Source organism: Mastigoproctus giganteus, chromosome 4, assembly GCF_048544385.1.
Source record: "Mastigoproctus giganteus isolate SK-2022 chromosome 4, ASM4854438v1, whole genome shotgun sequence".
NCBI classification, from domain to species: Eukaryota; Metazoa; Arthropoda; class Arachnida; order Uropygi; family Thelyphonidae; genus Mastigoproctus; species Mastigoproctus giganteus.
Window position 1 is genome coordinate 68959250 of NC_143578.1, and position 17763 is coordinate 68977012.

General features: G+C 39.5%; 1 protein-coding gene across 2 annotated transcripts in view; it reads right to left on the minus strand.

Annotated features, from left to right (window-relative positions):
• Positions 1–17763, minus strand: part of LOC150086817 (reelin-like) — a 1004591-nt gene that overhangs the window by 713381 nt on the left and 273447 nt on the right. For both annotated transcript variants that reach the window (XM_090372773.1, XM_090372772.1), the window contains exon 17: positions 3620–3781. In XM_090372773.1, the coding sequence (XP_090228899.1) occupies positions 3620–3781 (162 nt within the window). The remainder of the gene's footprint in view (positions 1–3619; positions 3782–17763) is intronic.

Consider the following 17763-nt stretch of genomic DNA (forward strand, 5'->3'; position numbering starts at 1 on the left):
GAACATATTCTTTTGAACTGCCTTACACCCTTTGGGGACCTGAAACTTATTCAAGAACGGGCAGGATTTAGACTAGGAAAGTCCTGCACTAGCAAATCCTTAATCTAACCCACCATATCAAGGATGGCTTCGGAAAATCACAGGTGTTATTTTTATGGATCTTACTGCTGTATATGACACGGTCAACCACAAATTACTACTGACTAAGATTTAACAAATGACCAAGGTCAATAACATCACTAAAATGACTGCTACCCTGTTACAAAATCAGCATTTCTTTGTGGAATTCCAGAGTAAACAAAACAGATGGGGAACCAAACCTAATGGCCTACCTCAAGGTAGTGTCCTGTCACTAATATTTTTCAACATATATACAAATGACCAGCCATTACCTACACAAGCTAGATCTTTCATTTATGCAGATGGCCGAGCTCTGGCTGCACAGAGAAACTCGTTTGAAGAGATTAAGGGTAAACTGGCCGCAGCACTCCAACAACTCTCAAACTATTATGAAAATAATCACCTGATACCCAACCCCACAAAGACTCTGTTCTGTGTGTTCCACCTGCAAAACCACCTCGCCAACAAAAGGTTGGACATTAAGTGGCAAGATATTGCCTTGGAACATTGTAATGTCCCAAAATATCTGGGTGTCTCACTAAACTGAGCCTTAACATATAGGAAACACTGTGAAAACATTAAACAGAAGGTCGCTACACGCAACAACCTTCTAAAAAAACTGACAAATTCAAAATGGGGTGCACAGACCTTAAGAACAACTGCCTTAGCATTATGCTATTTAGCTGCAGAATATGCCAGCCCAGTCTGGTACCGCTCCACACATGCAAAGAAGGTAAATGTACTACTGAATGACAGCTGCCATCTAATAACCAGCTGATTAAAGGCTACTCCGGTTGAGAAGCTATACACTCTTGCTGGTATTGCCCCACTGGATGTGAGAAGGGGGATACAGGCAAGCACCGAACTACAAAAAGTGATGGAGAATCCATTACACCCAATGTTTGAACAACTTTCTGTTCAAAGACTGAAATCAAGAAGAGAATTTCTCATGACGACAAATGAACTGCTTATTACACCATCCTTGGCCTGCAATGCCAAATGGAGAGCCAGATGTGTACAAACTCAAGATTGGATGACCCTATAAGGAAAATTATCCCCTAGACAGATGGAAAGTTTGGCAGTCACTCAACCATCTTAGAACTGGTGTGGGTAGATCCAGGGACAACCTGAAGAGATGGGTTATCCAACTCCAAATTTCAACTCTTTATGAATTTGGAGCTGAACAAACAACAAAACATCTTATCAGATGCCCCCTTGCATCTAGAACTTGCAATATGCTTGACCTCTTGGAAGCAACAGAGAATGCTACTGAAGTGGCCCATTTCTTGGCAGAAATTGTGTAAATAGCTTTATCCAGACATTTTATTTTATGTGTTGCTATATATGTTTATGATATTTAGTGATTTTGTTTATTGGCTTTTTTTTTTTCCCTTAGTTTTGATTATATATGTTACCTAATATTTCTATATTTGCTTCCTTGTACGTTTCTGACATGAAATAAATAAACTGTGTATATCATGGGTCGGCAACCTGCAGCTCTTTGTAACTGCGGCTCTTTAACTTTTAGCCCACATGAAGCACAATTTGAAATGGAGTAAGTGGACTTAAAAATCAAGGACATGTGGAGTGCAAGACTAAAATGCCTTAAAACTGAAATTGGAAATTTGGAAAGGCAAAAGGCTGTCCTTGTAATTCTACACAAATGGACTGCGATAGATGAGTTGAAAAAGCAAGACCAAATTGTGTTCGACGCGTGAAATAGCTTACCGGACACATATATAAATTTGAAAATACAGTAATTGCATTTGGACTTCCCTTTGTTTTTGATTCGACATATTTCTGCGGGCAAATATTTTCAAACATGAACTATATTAAAAATAAATCAAGAAACTGTCTGAACAATGCAAGTCTTTCAGCACGTTTAAAGATGAAAATTACAGCATACTCGTCTGATGTTGAGAAACTCACTCAAGAAGTTCTGCAGCAAAATTCACATTAATTTGTACCTAACTGGATGTTTGTTACGGTTTTTCAGTATTAATAAATAATATTTCGAAATATATATATTTTTTAATAAAATACCTTCCCACTCCATTCGATTTCTTAAAAAACTCCCTCCGATACCCCCAGCTTGAGCTGAGGTGCGGCTCTTTGGATTCTCTCTGTTTTTTTAAATTAGATCAAAAATGGCTCTTCAATCAAAAAAGGTTGCCGACCCCTGGTGTATGTTAACGCTGTGTCATCAGCTTTTGAACCATTTATGACAAAACCTATGAGAGAGAATTAATGACATTCCAGATAAGATTCCAGGCTATAAAATGTAAATGTGTATGTATGTACATTTATATAATGTAAATATAAACGTATACACATATACATTATATAATGTAATTATATAATGTGTGTTATGCAAACAGCAGGATCTGGAGACTAGGCACCTGTGAGGTGATCTAACTGAAGTGTTTACGGCTCTGAATGGATTGAGCTAGATCAATGCATGGCATTCTTCCTCTTGCTCAGACTACAAAGAGAACATAAATTCAAAAAATTTAGGCAGGATGATTGCAGGCCAGTTGTGCAAAGACTTACCTTTAGCCAACAGATGGCTGATTGTTGAAATAAACATTTATTTATTGTTGTGGAAGTGGATAGCTTGAACAAATTCAAACTATCCACTACCACACTAATCTTAATAACACATGGTAATACTGGAATTTAAAACAAAACTATCCTGTATTGTAAATATTCATCTAGTGATAAACAGGTATCTATGGAGAGGTCACTAGCATCAGCATTAAACAAAAGGATATAAGACTTACCCTTAAAAATAACAGAAAATGAAAGTTAAGTTTGGGCTGGTGTGTGTGTGTGTGTGTGTGTGTGTTTCTTTCCTAACTTCAACTAGAAAAACTTGTTTCTCATTTCCCATTATGTCCACTGTTCATTAGAGTTTCAAATAAATTTTCCATTTTCCACAGAAAGAAAATGGACTACTGTTTTCTAATCGCTAATTGGATATCTATAGTACAGAATAGTGTCAAATTTTAAATTTTGAATATGAATAGAAAATTTTGAATAGTATGATAATACTAGTTTAACTACAAGTTTTTAGAGGATATATTCATATTATTTTATTATAATTTTGGAAGATTAATATAAGAGTGTGTAGAATAAATTCACAAAAAGCAATATCATCACACTTTTAGTGCACAGACTTGTTATAAATCAATTTTGTACTCTTTAAAAAGCTCCTTGATGAGAAATTGACATCTGTGATTTAATTCATTTTCTGTAAACATGTGCTATCATTAATTTATCATCTGTAAAAAAATCTTATAACGCAAATTTAGCAGGCTGAGCAACACTCTTTTTTAATTCACTTTAAGTTGCTTTTAATTAAATTAAAATATAATATAATATAAATATTGTATTTAATTATAAAAATATAAAACTGTTAAACAGTTTTCCTTTTAATTTAAAAAATATATAAATAAAAAAAATAAAAAAAGAAATCATTGTTCCAGTACTAGCTACTTACCTAGGCTGTAAAAACTTAGAATGGTGTAAAACTTCAAGCAAGTGCCATAAGATTCCTCCATCACAGGAGAAATGAATATACACAGCTTCGGAAGGTTCTGAAGGAGCTGTGCAAGCACTGTTATGAGAAGGGCTTCCTAATCTTATTGTGAATTGTAGAAATCTATAAAACAACAAGTGTTAATGAATGTTTTATGTTTTAATAACAAATAATTAATAGAATATAATGTCAATTATACAAGTGTGTGGTATCTGAAAGACTCCAATATTTTTTTATTTTTTTTTATTTATGATAAAAATGTTTGGTTTTTTTTTAAATTCTGCTTGGAGTATACCAATGCCTGCCTTTTTATTACAAGACTGCAATACTTATTAAATGTTTTTTTTTTTCTTTAATGCAAAATTCAAAATTTTAAAAATGCTGTGTTTTTCACATCTCTATTTTCAATAAAACACAACTTTTATTTCTTTGGCTGAAATAGAAAAAAAAATTATAAACTTAAATAATAAACATGAAACTATAGTCTCTTTCATTTTCAAATTTCTAAAATTATTAGTGTGCAAAAACTCAACATGACAAATGCACATATAGTTCTGCTTAGATATATATGTATAGAGGACATTTCAATTAAAAATACACTGGGATCTATCTTGCTTATTTTTCGGTTTAGAAATTTGGGCTGATATTTTTGAACTGATGTTAAAATTGGACTAGATATTACCATTTAGATTTTATGATTTCTAAATTTAAATTTTGTCTTATCAACTGCATTTTTAACTCTGATCTAATTTAGTCTACCTCAGTGGTCTGCCTCTGAAATGAACAAGCATCAATTTTATTTGCAGGGGTAAAAGAGATAAAACAAATAACAACTATTGGAGTGTGAGGAGACATGACACAATTTCACTCAGACAGCCAGTAGTTTGTAGCTAAATATGCATACTGAAGAGCGGACATCACATACAACTATCATTTGTTTGTTTTTTAATTCAAGTAAATGTTTTTAGACAAAAGCAAGGACAGGGAATAAATTTCCAATTAAGAAAAAACCAGCAGATCAGGAAAAATTTTAATTAAATATAAACCATAATACTCAGTCCAATTTTAAAATGAAATTCAAAAATTTCAGCCCAAAGACAATAAGAAAGGCACATATGATAAATAGTCTAAACCAAAAAAATAAGAAAGACAGAACCCAGTGCCATTTAACTTAAACATTCTGTATAATTAAATGTATATCCCAGTGCCTTTTAACTGAAACATCCTGTATAATTAGATGTATATGTAGGGTGTTTCAGAACATGTGGGCTGTACTGTCAGGATTGATTCATGGCCTGAAAACAATGAAAAAAAAAAAAAAGAAGAAGTTCATATAAACGTGTCCAATTATGAACACTTACAGAGTTTTAGTTGTTTCAGTTTTAAAAAAATGACTTTGGAGTTTTAAATGGTAAAAAATAATTTAAAAATAAGAATAATTAAACATGTACCTAGTATTAATAAACAGTTTACTAGGTATATGCCTCATATATATTTGATATACACTGGTGTTCAAAACTTAAGGACCAACACTATTTATAATTGTTACAACCACAAAATCTTTACCTAAGGTACTCTTTACTGACGAGAGTAGATTCAGTCTCAGCAGCGATTCTGGACATCAGCTAATCTGGCAAGAGGTTGGCACACGGTATCACCCTGCAAACATCACTGAAAGGGATTGATATGGCAGTTGAGGTGTTCTCATCTGGGGAGGCATTATCTTGGATGGACGTACACAACTCCAGATACTGGAAGACGGTACTGTAACTGGTGCATGCTACTGTACTGAGGTAATCCTTCTCCATGTGCGTCTGTTCCGAGGTGTCATTGGCCCCAAGTTCGTGTTTATGGATGATAATGACATACCTCATCACATGCAGCTGTTGATATGCTTTTGGAAAGTGAGGACATTGTTCATACAGATTGGCCTGCCCGTTTCTCCAATCTAAATCCATAAAACACATATGGGATAATCTAGAGAGATGCCTAGCAGTACGTCCACACCCACAAGAAAATGTTCACCAGCTGAATATGGCACTGACAGAGGAATGGACAATGTTACCACAAGAATTTATCAACAACATTGTTCTAAGTATGGACAGATGGTACAAAGCCTGCATCGACATTAGGGGTGGCCATATCTCCTACTGAGAACCACCTCTTCCCTTTGTTCCCTCTTTGGCAGTGATGCATCTGTATCATGGCAGCCAGTGCTATGTTGCCATTTTTCAATAAAGTCCCTCTACCGTTTTGTTTCCGTTCTTGTGTTAGTGTTGTTTCCTTCATCATTTCTGTACCTCACGAGGTTCCTTTGGTATGCTTTTCCTATATCCAGGCCACTCCTATGAGAAGCTACAGGTGAAAACCTGACTGGTCCTTAAATTTTGCACATCAGTGTATATATACCGAGTGGTTATAAAATAAATTTCTCTATTCAGGAGATCCTAGTGTCAAAACGGTTAGAGATAGCACTGTGAAAATTGGTGGGTATGTCACTTAGGGTATGAGGAAGTGATTTGTAGGAGAAAAAAAAATTAGTTCAAATTTCCACCACCAGGGGAGAAATTGGCACTGTAAACATGAGATTGAATACTTAACTTAGGATTAGATTTTAATATCAGAACTTAGAAATCTACAGATATTGTTCTATGTGCTTTCCTTCACTTGAGATGACATTCGGAAAACAGAGGACTGTGTGCGACAGTTTCGCGTAGCATCTCATTGGGGATGTTGGCTATATGCTGTTTAATGCTTGCTTTCAAATTGACAAGTATCTGTATGCCACCAGGGTAAACTCTGTCTTTCAGGTATCCCCATAGCCAGAAATCACAGTGATTGAGATCTGCTGATCAGGCTGGTCAGAATTGCGGAAAGTCTCTAAAAATGATGTGATCATTTCCGAATGTTAAACAGAGCAGTTCCTTCACTTATCGACCTATGAGGGACCATTTGCCTGCAGCCAGCTTGGTTCATATCCCTTTTACCCTAAACTAAGTAAATCACTGCCTCCCAGTCCCTAGCTTTATCACCTAAGCTGCACACCGACCTCATTGTTTGCTAGCCGGCAAAGTGGTGTAGGGTAACACCATTGTTTTAGGAATTTCTGGTTCCCCTATTGAAGTAGTTCCAACACCAGAAATCTCCTAATTGCAGCATGCATGGATTGGATGACGTACTTGTATATCTCCATGCATGTTCCCTCTATTTTTCTCTTCCTAATCTTCCATGCTTGGTATTTTCCTTCATTTATTACGAACATCAAGATGTGTGTGGCTCTGGAGACAGGCTCCGGAAATTGCAAAAATAGCACCTGATCTCTTGTTAATCGCAGTACTTTCATGATTTTGTGGACCTTGTTCCAGATATGTTGTACAGCTGGACAGGAGAAAAACGCATGGTCTACTGTTTCCCACGCTTTGCAATATTGACACTCAGTGTTTGAGTGTCCTCGGAACTTATCCTTGTTTACTTCCACTGGCAGGTGCCCATAAATCACCCTACAGGCTAAGTCACATCTTGACGCATACCCTATATGTTTGTGAAGATTTTTAAACATTTGGGTTTTGTCTAAGCTGTGCCATGCTTGGGGGATTTGGTACTGGTTGTGTGTATAAGTCAAACAATTTCCAATAGATTTCTGAGACGTTTAGTTTTATTCCCATATCTAGGCCTTCTGCTGATAGTGTCTGGAGATATTTGATAATCTGTTTATATAAGGGTGGTATTATTTCTGCTGTGGGGCCTGTATATTCCACTCCCAGCAACTTTGTGAACCTTCCCATGTGGTATTTTATTATGGTGGAGGCTACATGCATGCTCCATAAAGCCGTTCGAACATGCTTCATTACATATGCCCACCGCAGCCACTTTAATTGTGGTATTTCATAACCACCGTGGGCCTTTCTGCAATGTAGTCTTTGCTGCGTCACCTCTTGTTGCCTGTTATTCCAGAAGAACTTAAATAGTCTCCTATCTAGTCTTTTCTGTGTGATATATTTGAAAGTGGTGACCATCACTATATTCATCACTATTGAGACGAGGATCATCCATAAGATTAATGCTCTTCTAGAAAATGACAATAGGCCTAGGTTCCACTGGACGATTTTTTCCTCCCAGGAACTCAATAGTTGTCGGGTTTTTATTTTTGGTCGTCCTACAAAGGGTACTCCCAAGATGGTGATAGGCTCCACTGAGAAGGAGAGGCCTACTGGTAGTTGTAGTGGAGCATTCGTTCCCCATTGTTGGCATTTTGTTTTGTGTTTGTTAAGACATAAACCACTAGGCAGGCTAAAATAACTAAACAGGTCCAGCGCATTCTGCAGAGAACTGCAATCAGACATGGTTAAAACAACGTCATCTGCATGGGCTATATATTTGCAGTCGGGATTTGATCCAGGAAGATGAATTCCTTTGATATTACTGGCGTTGTCTAATTGCTTAAGTGCAGGCTCCAATGCCATTGCAAAAAGAGCAGGGCTTAGTGGGCAACTCTGTCTCACCCCCTCTCCAATTTTATTTTGTCTGAACTATATCCGTTGATTACTAGAGTGGTGCTTGCTCCTTTGTATAGGCTGATGATGACTGCTCTAAGCTGTGAACCCACCTGTGCAGTAGACAACAGATTTTGAAGATAATTATGAGAGAGTTTATCAAAGCTTTCTCTAGGTCCAGCACCGCTAGAACTATTCTTTAACCTTTCCGCTGACAGTATGGTTGAAGGTCTCTTAAGAAAACCAGATTTTCTCCCATAACTCTGCCTGGCACCCCATATGTCTGATTTGTCCCTATAATGGATCCCAGATGCCTTTTGAGATGATTATTCAATATTTTGGCATATAGTTTATAGTCTGAATTGAGTAGTGAGATCGTCCTCCAGTCTCCCACCTCTTTGCCCATTCTCCCCTGCTTCCTTAGAAATACCGTCTGGCCCTCCAGAAAGCTTGCCGGGACTTGACCGGCCATGAAGAAGTCAGAGAAGACTGCAGCCAAACCTGGCCCAATCTTCTCCCAGCCTTTCTTGTAAAACTCTGTTGTTAGTCCATCTGGACCTGGCGCTTTGTCTGCTTTCATTTCTCCCAAGGCTACGGTGATTTCTTTCAAAGAGATTGGCTGGTTGTGTTCCTGCCGATGAGCCACAGAGAACTGTGACATCTCCCAACTTGCTGGCAGTCCTGGCCCTTGAAATGCTGCATACATCTGTTTGTATGTTCCATTAAAGTACTCCATGATGTCTTTTGTAGTAACGTATTGACATAATTCCACTTGAATCTGTTGTATACGGCTGCTGCTCATTTGCGTCCTATTGTACTGATCAAAAAAGAACCCTGCCCTCTTGTCAGCAAGCCTGTACCACAGTCGCATTTGGACTGCTCTATTCTCCGCTGTGTTTCCAGATGTAATTGTATTTCTTTTTGCACCTGTTGCACCCCGATTTCATCATGACAATAACCTAGCAATCGCCTTACTTCATATAGATGTCTTAGCGCTTTTTTCCCTTCCACCTCTCTTTCCTTTGCTGATTTTTGGAATGCTGTTTTTACTGCCTGCTTAAGGTTTGTCCACTTTTCCCATGTCCAATGTTCAAGCTACATCAACTCATGTATTAGACCCTCAATGTCACGCCAATCATCCTGTAAGTGAGCTGAATTTAGGTGCCAGGTACCTCTGCCATAATCTATTGTTGTACCTACTGTACCCCTACTCCATACTGCACCATTTGCTGTGGGATTATGCCAGCACCATACATCTATTAGGTCATATTTTAGGCAAATGTCATTCAGCTCCAGAGCACCCCTTGTCCCCCTTGTAGGATCCCCCGTGCCAATTTTGTTCTTGACTGGATCTAGGACACAATTCCAGTCACCCCCAAGGATACTCCAGCGTGTGCCCATCATGAATGGAATGTACGCAAGTTATTGATTAACCGTATCCATTCTAGAGCATCATTTGGCGCGTACATGTTTATCAACCGTATTGTATGTGAGTCTAGTTTCCAGTCTACACAGAGTACCCTGCCCTCTACATCTCTTTGAAGATTACTAAATCTGCCTAAAATGGATGGTAGGATTATAATGCCGACCCCCCTGGCATTCCTTGTGCCAAAGCTCCAGAAGCTTAAGCATTTAAATCTATTTTGAAATTTTTCTACTTGTAAAATGCTATGGACGTGACTTTCCTGAATAAACAAGATTCTAATACCCATTAATAATGTCATTCTCCAAATATGATGCTGTGTGCGTCCTTGGGAGAAGCCCCGAACATTTAAGGTGCCAATAGTTATCATGTGTACCACCAAGGAGTTTCACCTATTTTGTTTGGGATATACTAAGGCCATATAGGGTCTTGCCAAGCTCTTGTTCTTGCCCCATGATCCATTTGATTCGAGAGTTGTTTAATTGCTGTGTGATTCCTAAAAGAGTTTGTCCTACCAAATTCCCAAAAAAAATATCCCTCCACATAAATTGTATTCTCTCTATTCTTCCTTCTCCGGTTTGTTATAATATTATTCTGGGTTTTCCAGATTTTGCTCCCATTCTATTAACTTTTCCCCCAGCTTTTCCCGTCCTAGTGGTATATATTTTATTAAATGCTGTACACCCGTTAGCTTTTCCCTTCCTTCCTCTAATGGCCCTTCTACTTCGGAATCCTCTGAGCTTGACTCGTCCAGAATTTCTGCAACGATGTTATCTGTGGTTTGCTTCTTCTTTTTTCTCCTCCTCCCACATGTTCTCGCTCTCCGTTTTCTCCCCTCTTCTGCCCTCTTGCTATCTCCTCTGTTTCCATTAGAGTAGGGTGACTTGTTTTATATCTGTGACCCCATTCTCCTCCTCTTTTTTCAGTTATTACTCTCGCTGGTTCTATCGATGGATTTTCCCTCCTCCCTGTGGCTTTAAAATAATCATGTTTTCCCCTTTCGAGCTCATTTCACTTCCCTTTTCCTCCCCTCCTCTGATAGCATTTGCATACAACCTCACTGAACAGCTGCCCGCTTTGTGGTTTGTTTCCCCACATTTGCTGTATGGTTTTGAGCAGTCGCTGCTGATGTGCCCGACTTCTCTACAGTTAAAGCATCGCCCATCGTACAATTCACCCCCTAGATGGTCTGAGCTGCCGCACTTCAAACATTTTTTCTCCACCCCCCCCCCCCTATAGTTCACAACTAGCCAGTTTCCCATAACATATATTTGATGAATTTGAGGTATTGCTCAAAACATCAAAGGCAGATATTGTGGGGATTTCAGAGACATGGTGTCACACAGATATAAGGAATGCAGAACTGGAATTTGGGGAGTACAATGTCTACAGAAAGGATAGACAGGGTAGGAAGGGAGGAGGGGTTAGGCTATTAGTTAAGAAATACATAAAATCCAAGGAAGTGAAGCCAGTCGACATTGCTGGACAGTGCAGTGTCGAGTCAGTTTGGTGTGACATAAGCATTGGGAGATCAAAATTGAGAGTAGGAGTGTGCTATAGGCCTAATGACTCTGATGGGTATAATAAGAAACTGTACGGGGAAATAGAGTGGGCCAGTACATCAGAGAGTCTTATAATGGGGAATTTTAATTTCCCAGATATTGATTGGAATTTGGGAGCTGGTCACTCACACACTAGCAAGGCTTTTGTGGATTTATTGGATAACTGTTTTCTACATCAGCATGTTCAGGAGGCAACTAGAGGGAATAATACTCTTGATTTGATTATCAGTAGTGATTCTTCATGCATTAAGAATCTGTAGGTAAATGAACCACTAGGTGGCAGTGATCACAGTGTGCTGATGTGGGATTTACTCAAAGAGGTAACTACCATTAGGGGTAAAGGAAAGGGTTATTGCTTTCGCGACTACGATGGACTGAGACAGTATTTAAATTCTATAGAGTGGGACCAACTGATGATGTTACCAACAGCAAATTCAAAATGGGAAGCATGCAAAGAACTTATCTTGGAAGCTACTAGGCTTTACATACCAACTAAGAAATATTGTTCAAGGTTTAGGCCTAAGTGGAGGTCAGATGAACTAATGACACATATGGCAGAGAAGAACAATGCATGGGATACATACAAATTAACACGCGACACAGAAGCCTATGATAGATACAAGTTGATCTGTAACCAAGTTACAAAGGAGGTTAGGCAGGCAAAGGCAGATTATGAGAAATCTTTGGCAAAAGATGCTAAGAAAAACAGCAAAGAATTCTTTACTTATGTAAACTCTAGAAGGAAGGGGATGAATCAGATTGGTCCACTTGATATCGATGGGTCAACTGTTGATGATCCTGCTCAGGTGGCTAACAAACTGAATGAATATTTTGCATTGACATTCACACATGAGGAGTTATTCAGCGAGGGGAATGCCAGAGGTGTATTCAACTCTGGCAGTAAGCTAGAAAATCTTGTAATCACTGAGAGTAAAGTGGAGGAGAAATTGTTGAAGATAAATACAAGAAAGGCACCTGGGATGGATGGGATCTATCCAGTTATATTAAAGGAGGCAGCAAAGGAAGTAAGCAAACCCTTAGCCATAAATATGAGAGCTTCCTTGGACTCAGGGGAAGTACCCATGGACTGGAGATGTGCAAATGTGACCCCAATTCACAAAGGAGGATCAAAGGGCGACACAAATAATTATAGACCTGTTAGTTTAACTTCTGTTCCTGGAAAATTAATGGAGGCACTGGTTAAAGAAGCACTACAGGATCATCTAGACAAGACTTCAGTCATAGCTCAGACACAGCATGGTTTTGTTAAGGGAAGGTCTTGCCTGACCAATTTGATTGGATACTATGATGCAGTCACAAAAGAATTGGATGCAGGGAATAACTTTGATATTATATACTTGGATCTTAGAAAGGCTTTTGATACTGTTGCACATGGAAGACTGCTGCACAAATTGGAGCAGTGTGGCATTGGAGGCAAATTGCTGCTATGGATAAAGGGGCGGTTGAGGGGGAGAAGACAGAGAGTGGTAATCAATGGACACTGGTCATCGTGGACTAATGTTATTAGTGGAGTCCCCCAGGGTTCAGTATTGGTTCCATTATTGTTTTCTGTATTTATAAATGATATTGATGATGGTATATCAAGCTTAATGTCCAAGTTTGCAGATGATACGAAGGTTGGCAGGGTTGTCAAGGACACTACTGACACTATGCTACTGCAACAGGATCTGGAAAGGTTGAGCAGATGGGCTGAGAGGTGGCAAATGAAGTTTAACACTGACAAATGTAAAGTACTACATATGGGAAACAGCAACCCCAGAGCAACGTATCAACTCTGTGGTACTACACTAACAGTGGTAGAGAATGAAAGGGACTTGGGGGTGGTTGTGCAGGCAGATGTAAAGTTTTCTGAGCAGTGCAGACGGGCTGCAAGAGTAGCTCATGGTGTATTGTCGATGATATATGGGAATTTTTCTAGCAGGGATAAGGAGGTGATTATTCCCTTGTATAAGGCAATGGTCAGACCACACCTAGAGTAGTGTATACAGGTCTGGAGGCCTCATTTCAAGAAGGATGTAAGATGCTGGAACGAGTAAAGAGAAGGGTAACAAGATTAGTGAATGGAACAAAGAGGTGCTCTTATGAAGAAAGGCTTAAGTTTTGCAAATTACAGTCTGGAGACTAGGCACTGGCGAGGTTATCTGATAGAGGTGTATAAAGCCTTGAATGGTTTGAGCATGCTCAATGCTGATGGGATTCCTCCCCTTGCTCAGAATAATCACCTGAGAGGGCATAAATTCAAATTGAGAAAAGACAGATGTAGGATAGACGTGAGGAAATTTGCCTTTAACCAGCGGGTGGTTGGTTGGTTGGTGGAATAGACTTCCATCCCTTGTCGTGGAAGTTGATAGCCTATATAAGTTTAAGGCTCAGCTGGACAGGTATTTCGAACGAACAGAGGGGTGAAGTGGAAGTGGTTATTTTTTATTTATTTATTTTATTTGTTTTTTTTTTTTTGGCTGATGCTGCATAAGCTTGCTTTCTTGCATCAAATGCCTCTACTAATGCTAATATGATGTTGGGCACCGGCTTCCTCATTTCTATCTGTACCGTAACCTTGCCCGTGTATAGCTCTGGGAACCCCTCCCATGCATGCATCTCTATTCGTGTAACTTTTCCGTATGCGTCTAATGCATTTTTCAAATATGTGTTTGGTATCTCAATTGGATAACGTTCTATGGTTATGTATTTTCTAATGCTGCCTACCATATGGGGGTGTACCATTTCGTTTTCAAAAGGAAACCCTCTCAATAATATGTCCCTGTACACTACTTGATACTTCCTTACGGGCAGCAGAATAAACCCCCTGTAATCTTGATAGGTTTACGCATTTCGCTAATCCCTCTATTACCTACCGCGGTTCATACTCCATGTCCAGAGTGAACTCTAAGAGTTCTTTCGCTTATGTAGAAACTAATCTTTAACAAAAAAAAAAAAAAAAAAAACCAGCCAACACAGAGTGCCCGCATGCACTTAATCCCACCCTGAGAACTTTATCAGGGTCAGCAAAAAGAAAAAAACCTTAATATCAGAACTTATGTCTCCAAAAGTCTTCCCTCTTTTCATAGTAGTATCTGCCGAAATAGCTCCGTTTGAAAGTTTGTTGGCCCTTCTTCGGTGGGTGGGTAGGTACCCAAGTGATGCAATGATGGCAAAACAGTTATGAAGTATAACTCCACAATATGAGAGATGCCTGATGTATTTAGACTAAGATGCATTTAGGGCTAAAGCCTCAAGCTGCGAGCGAATTTAGACTATGTATATATTAAGTGAAATAGCATCATTAATACACAGCCATTTCTGAATAAACAGAATATTTAAAAGGCGGCATCGTTTTAAGTTATATCTCATATTGTGAATACCTTCACAAGCTGCCATTGCACTACTTCGAATAAGTAACGCTTCACCTAAGGAGAAGTCTAATGTTACTTATTCTCAGATAGGTACCACCACCCAGACGGCATGATTTTGAAATATGGTATGGGATAAAGTTCTCGGTTATCCTCATACTATCCCTATTAGACTTAGAAAAGAGATAAAGAAGTAGGAAGGTGACAGTAGGAGAGGTAGAGGAAGGAAATGCCGTAGAAGGAAGAAAGGGGCAGTTGCTCCTTCAATTCACACTCAAAGTTCATATATTCCTTGAATGGGGAACGTTTCCCCAGTAGAGAAGATTGTTGTTACCTATTCGAGGAAACTCAGTGGCCATCAATCTCCCCAGACGGCACCGTTTCAGGGCTATTTTGTATTTGTGTGGGATAATAACTCGACTATCCAGTTGTCCCTATTAGACTTAGAAAAGCAAAAAGGTAGAGGGAAAGTAATAGTAGGAGTGGAAAAGGAAAAGAAACGGTGTAGAAGAATGAAAGGTACAGTAACTCCTTCAACTCACACCACTCAAAAACATGAAATCCTCGAATAGGCAACGCTTCCCCAGTGGAGAAGGCTGTTGTTACCTATTCTTGGAAACTCCGGACATCATCAGGCTCCCCCTGGTGCCGTTTCAGGGCTATTTGGCCCTTCTTCGGTGGGTGGGTGGGTGGGTAGGTAGGTAGGTAGGTAGGTAAGTGCCCAAGTGATGCACCGTTTCAGGGCTATTTCGCCCTTCTTCGGTGGTTGGGTAGGTACCCAAGTGATGCAATCATGGCAAAACAGTTATGAAGTATAACTCCACAACATGAGAGATGCCTGATGGTGTATGATGTATTTAGACTAAAATGCATTTAGGGCTAAAGCCTCAAGCTGCGAGCGAATTTAGACTATGTATATATTAAGTGCAATAGCATCATTAATACACAGCCATTTCTGAATAAACAGAATATTTATAAGGCGGCATCGTTTTAAGTTATATCTCATATTGTGAATACCTTCACAACGAGTTGCCATAACATTGCACTACTTCGAATAAGTAACGCTTCACCTAAGGAGAAGACTAATGTTACTTATTCTCAGATCGGTGCCGTCTGGGTGGTAGGTACCCGAACCCACCCACCGAAGAAGGGCCAACGGACTTTGCTACGGTACTACTTCGTCGGGTATTATTTCGAAAAGAGGGAAGATTTTCTGGAGACCGTAAGTTTTGACATTAAGTTTATTTCTTTGCTGACCCTGGTAAAGCTCACAGGGTGGGATTAAGTGCCTGCGGGCACTCTTGTGGTTTTTTTTTTTTTTTTTCCAAGATGAATTTTTACATACGTGAAAGAACTCTGGAGTTTACTCTGGATACAGAATATGAACTGAGGCAGGTAATAGAGGGATTAGCAAAATGCGTGAGCCTATCGAGACTACAGGGATTCACTTTGTTGCCCTTGAGGAAGTATCAAGTACTATGTAAGGACTGTGTGACCAGGGACACACTGCTCAGAGGGTTTCCTTTCGAGAACCAAATGATACACCCCCATTTGGTGGGCAGTATCAGGAAGTATATAACCATAGAACAGTATCCGATTGAAATATCAAACACATACTTAAAAAATGCATTAGACGCATACGGGAATGTTACATGAATAGATATGCACGCGTGGGAGGGTTTCCCATAGCTATACACAGGCAAAGTCACGATACAAATAGAAATGAGGAAGCTGGTCCCCAATATCATATATATTATGGGGAACCGACTAGTTTTGAACTACAGAGGGGTGGAGAAAAAGTTATTGAAGTGTGGCAGTTTGGCCATCTAGGGGCGAATTGCAAAAGGGCGGTGTTTTGACTGTAGGGAAGTTGGGCATATCAGTAGCGACTGCCCAAAACCATGCAGCAAATGTGGGGAAACAAACCACAAAGCAGGCAGCTGCTCAGTGAGGTCATACGCAGATGCCACTAGAGGAGGAGAAGAAAAAGAAGGGGAAAAGAGCTCGAGAGAGGAAAACATGATCATTCTAAAGCCACAGGAAGGGAAAAAAATTCCATTAACAGAATCAGCGAATTTAATAACAGAAAAAGAGGAGGGGGCCACAGACATAAAACAAGTCACCCCCACCTTAATGGAAACAGAAGAAACAGCAAGAAGGCAGAAGAGGGGAGAAAATAGAGAGCGAGAACAGGTAGGAGGAGGGGAAAAGAGGAAGAAGCAAACCACAGAGGAAGACAACATCTTCGCAGAAGATCTGGGCAAGTTGAGTTCAGAGGACTCCGAAGTGGAAGTGCCATTAGGGGAAGGCAGGGTAAAGCTAATCGGGGTACAACATTTAACGAAATATGTACCGCTAGGTCAGGAAAGCTGGGGGAAAAGTTAACAGAATGGGAGTAAAGTCTGGGGAAACCTAGAATAATACTACAGCAAACCGGAGAGGGAAAAATGGAGAGAATACAATTTATATAGAGAGATATTTTCTTCGGTAATTTGGTAGGACAGACCCTCTTAGAAATTACACAGCAATTAAGTAACTCCCGAATCAAATGGTTTGCGGGGCAAGACAAGAGTTTGGTAAAACCCTATACGGCCTTAGCATATCCCAAACAAAATAGGTGAAACCCCTTGGCAGACCCATTAGCAATACACATGGTAATTATCGGAACCCTAAATGTCCGGGGCTTTTCCCAGGGGCACACACAGCATCACATCTGGAGAATGACATTATTAATGGGTATCAGAATTTTATTTATTCCGGAAAGCCACATGCATAATATTCTACAAGTACAAGTACAAAAATTTCAAAATCTATTTAAATGTTTAAGCTTTTGGAGCTCTGGCACAAGAAATGCCAGGGGGGTCGGCATCATAATCCTACCACCCATTGTAGGAAGATTTAGCAACCTTCAAAGAGAGGTAGAAGGTAGGGTAGTCTGTATAGACTGGAAACTAGATTCCCATACAATACGGTTGATAAATGTATATGCGCAAAACGCTGCTCCAGAACAGGTACGGTTAATTAATAATCTGCATCCATTTATGATGGGCACACGTTGGAATATCCTTGGGGGCGATTGGAATTGTGTCCTAGATCCAGTCAAAGATAATAGTGGCATGGGGGGACCCTACAAGGGGGACAAGGGGTGCTCTGGAATTGCACGACATTTGTCTAAAGTGTGATCTCATAGATGTATGGCGTTGGCACAATCCCACAGCACATGGCGCAACATGGACTAGGGGCACAGTAGGCACAA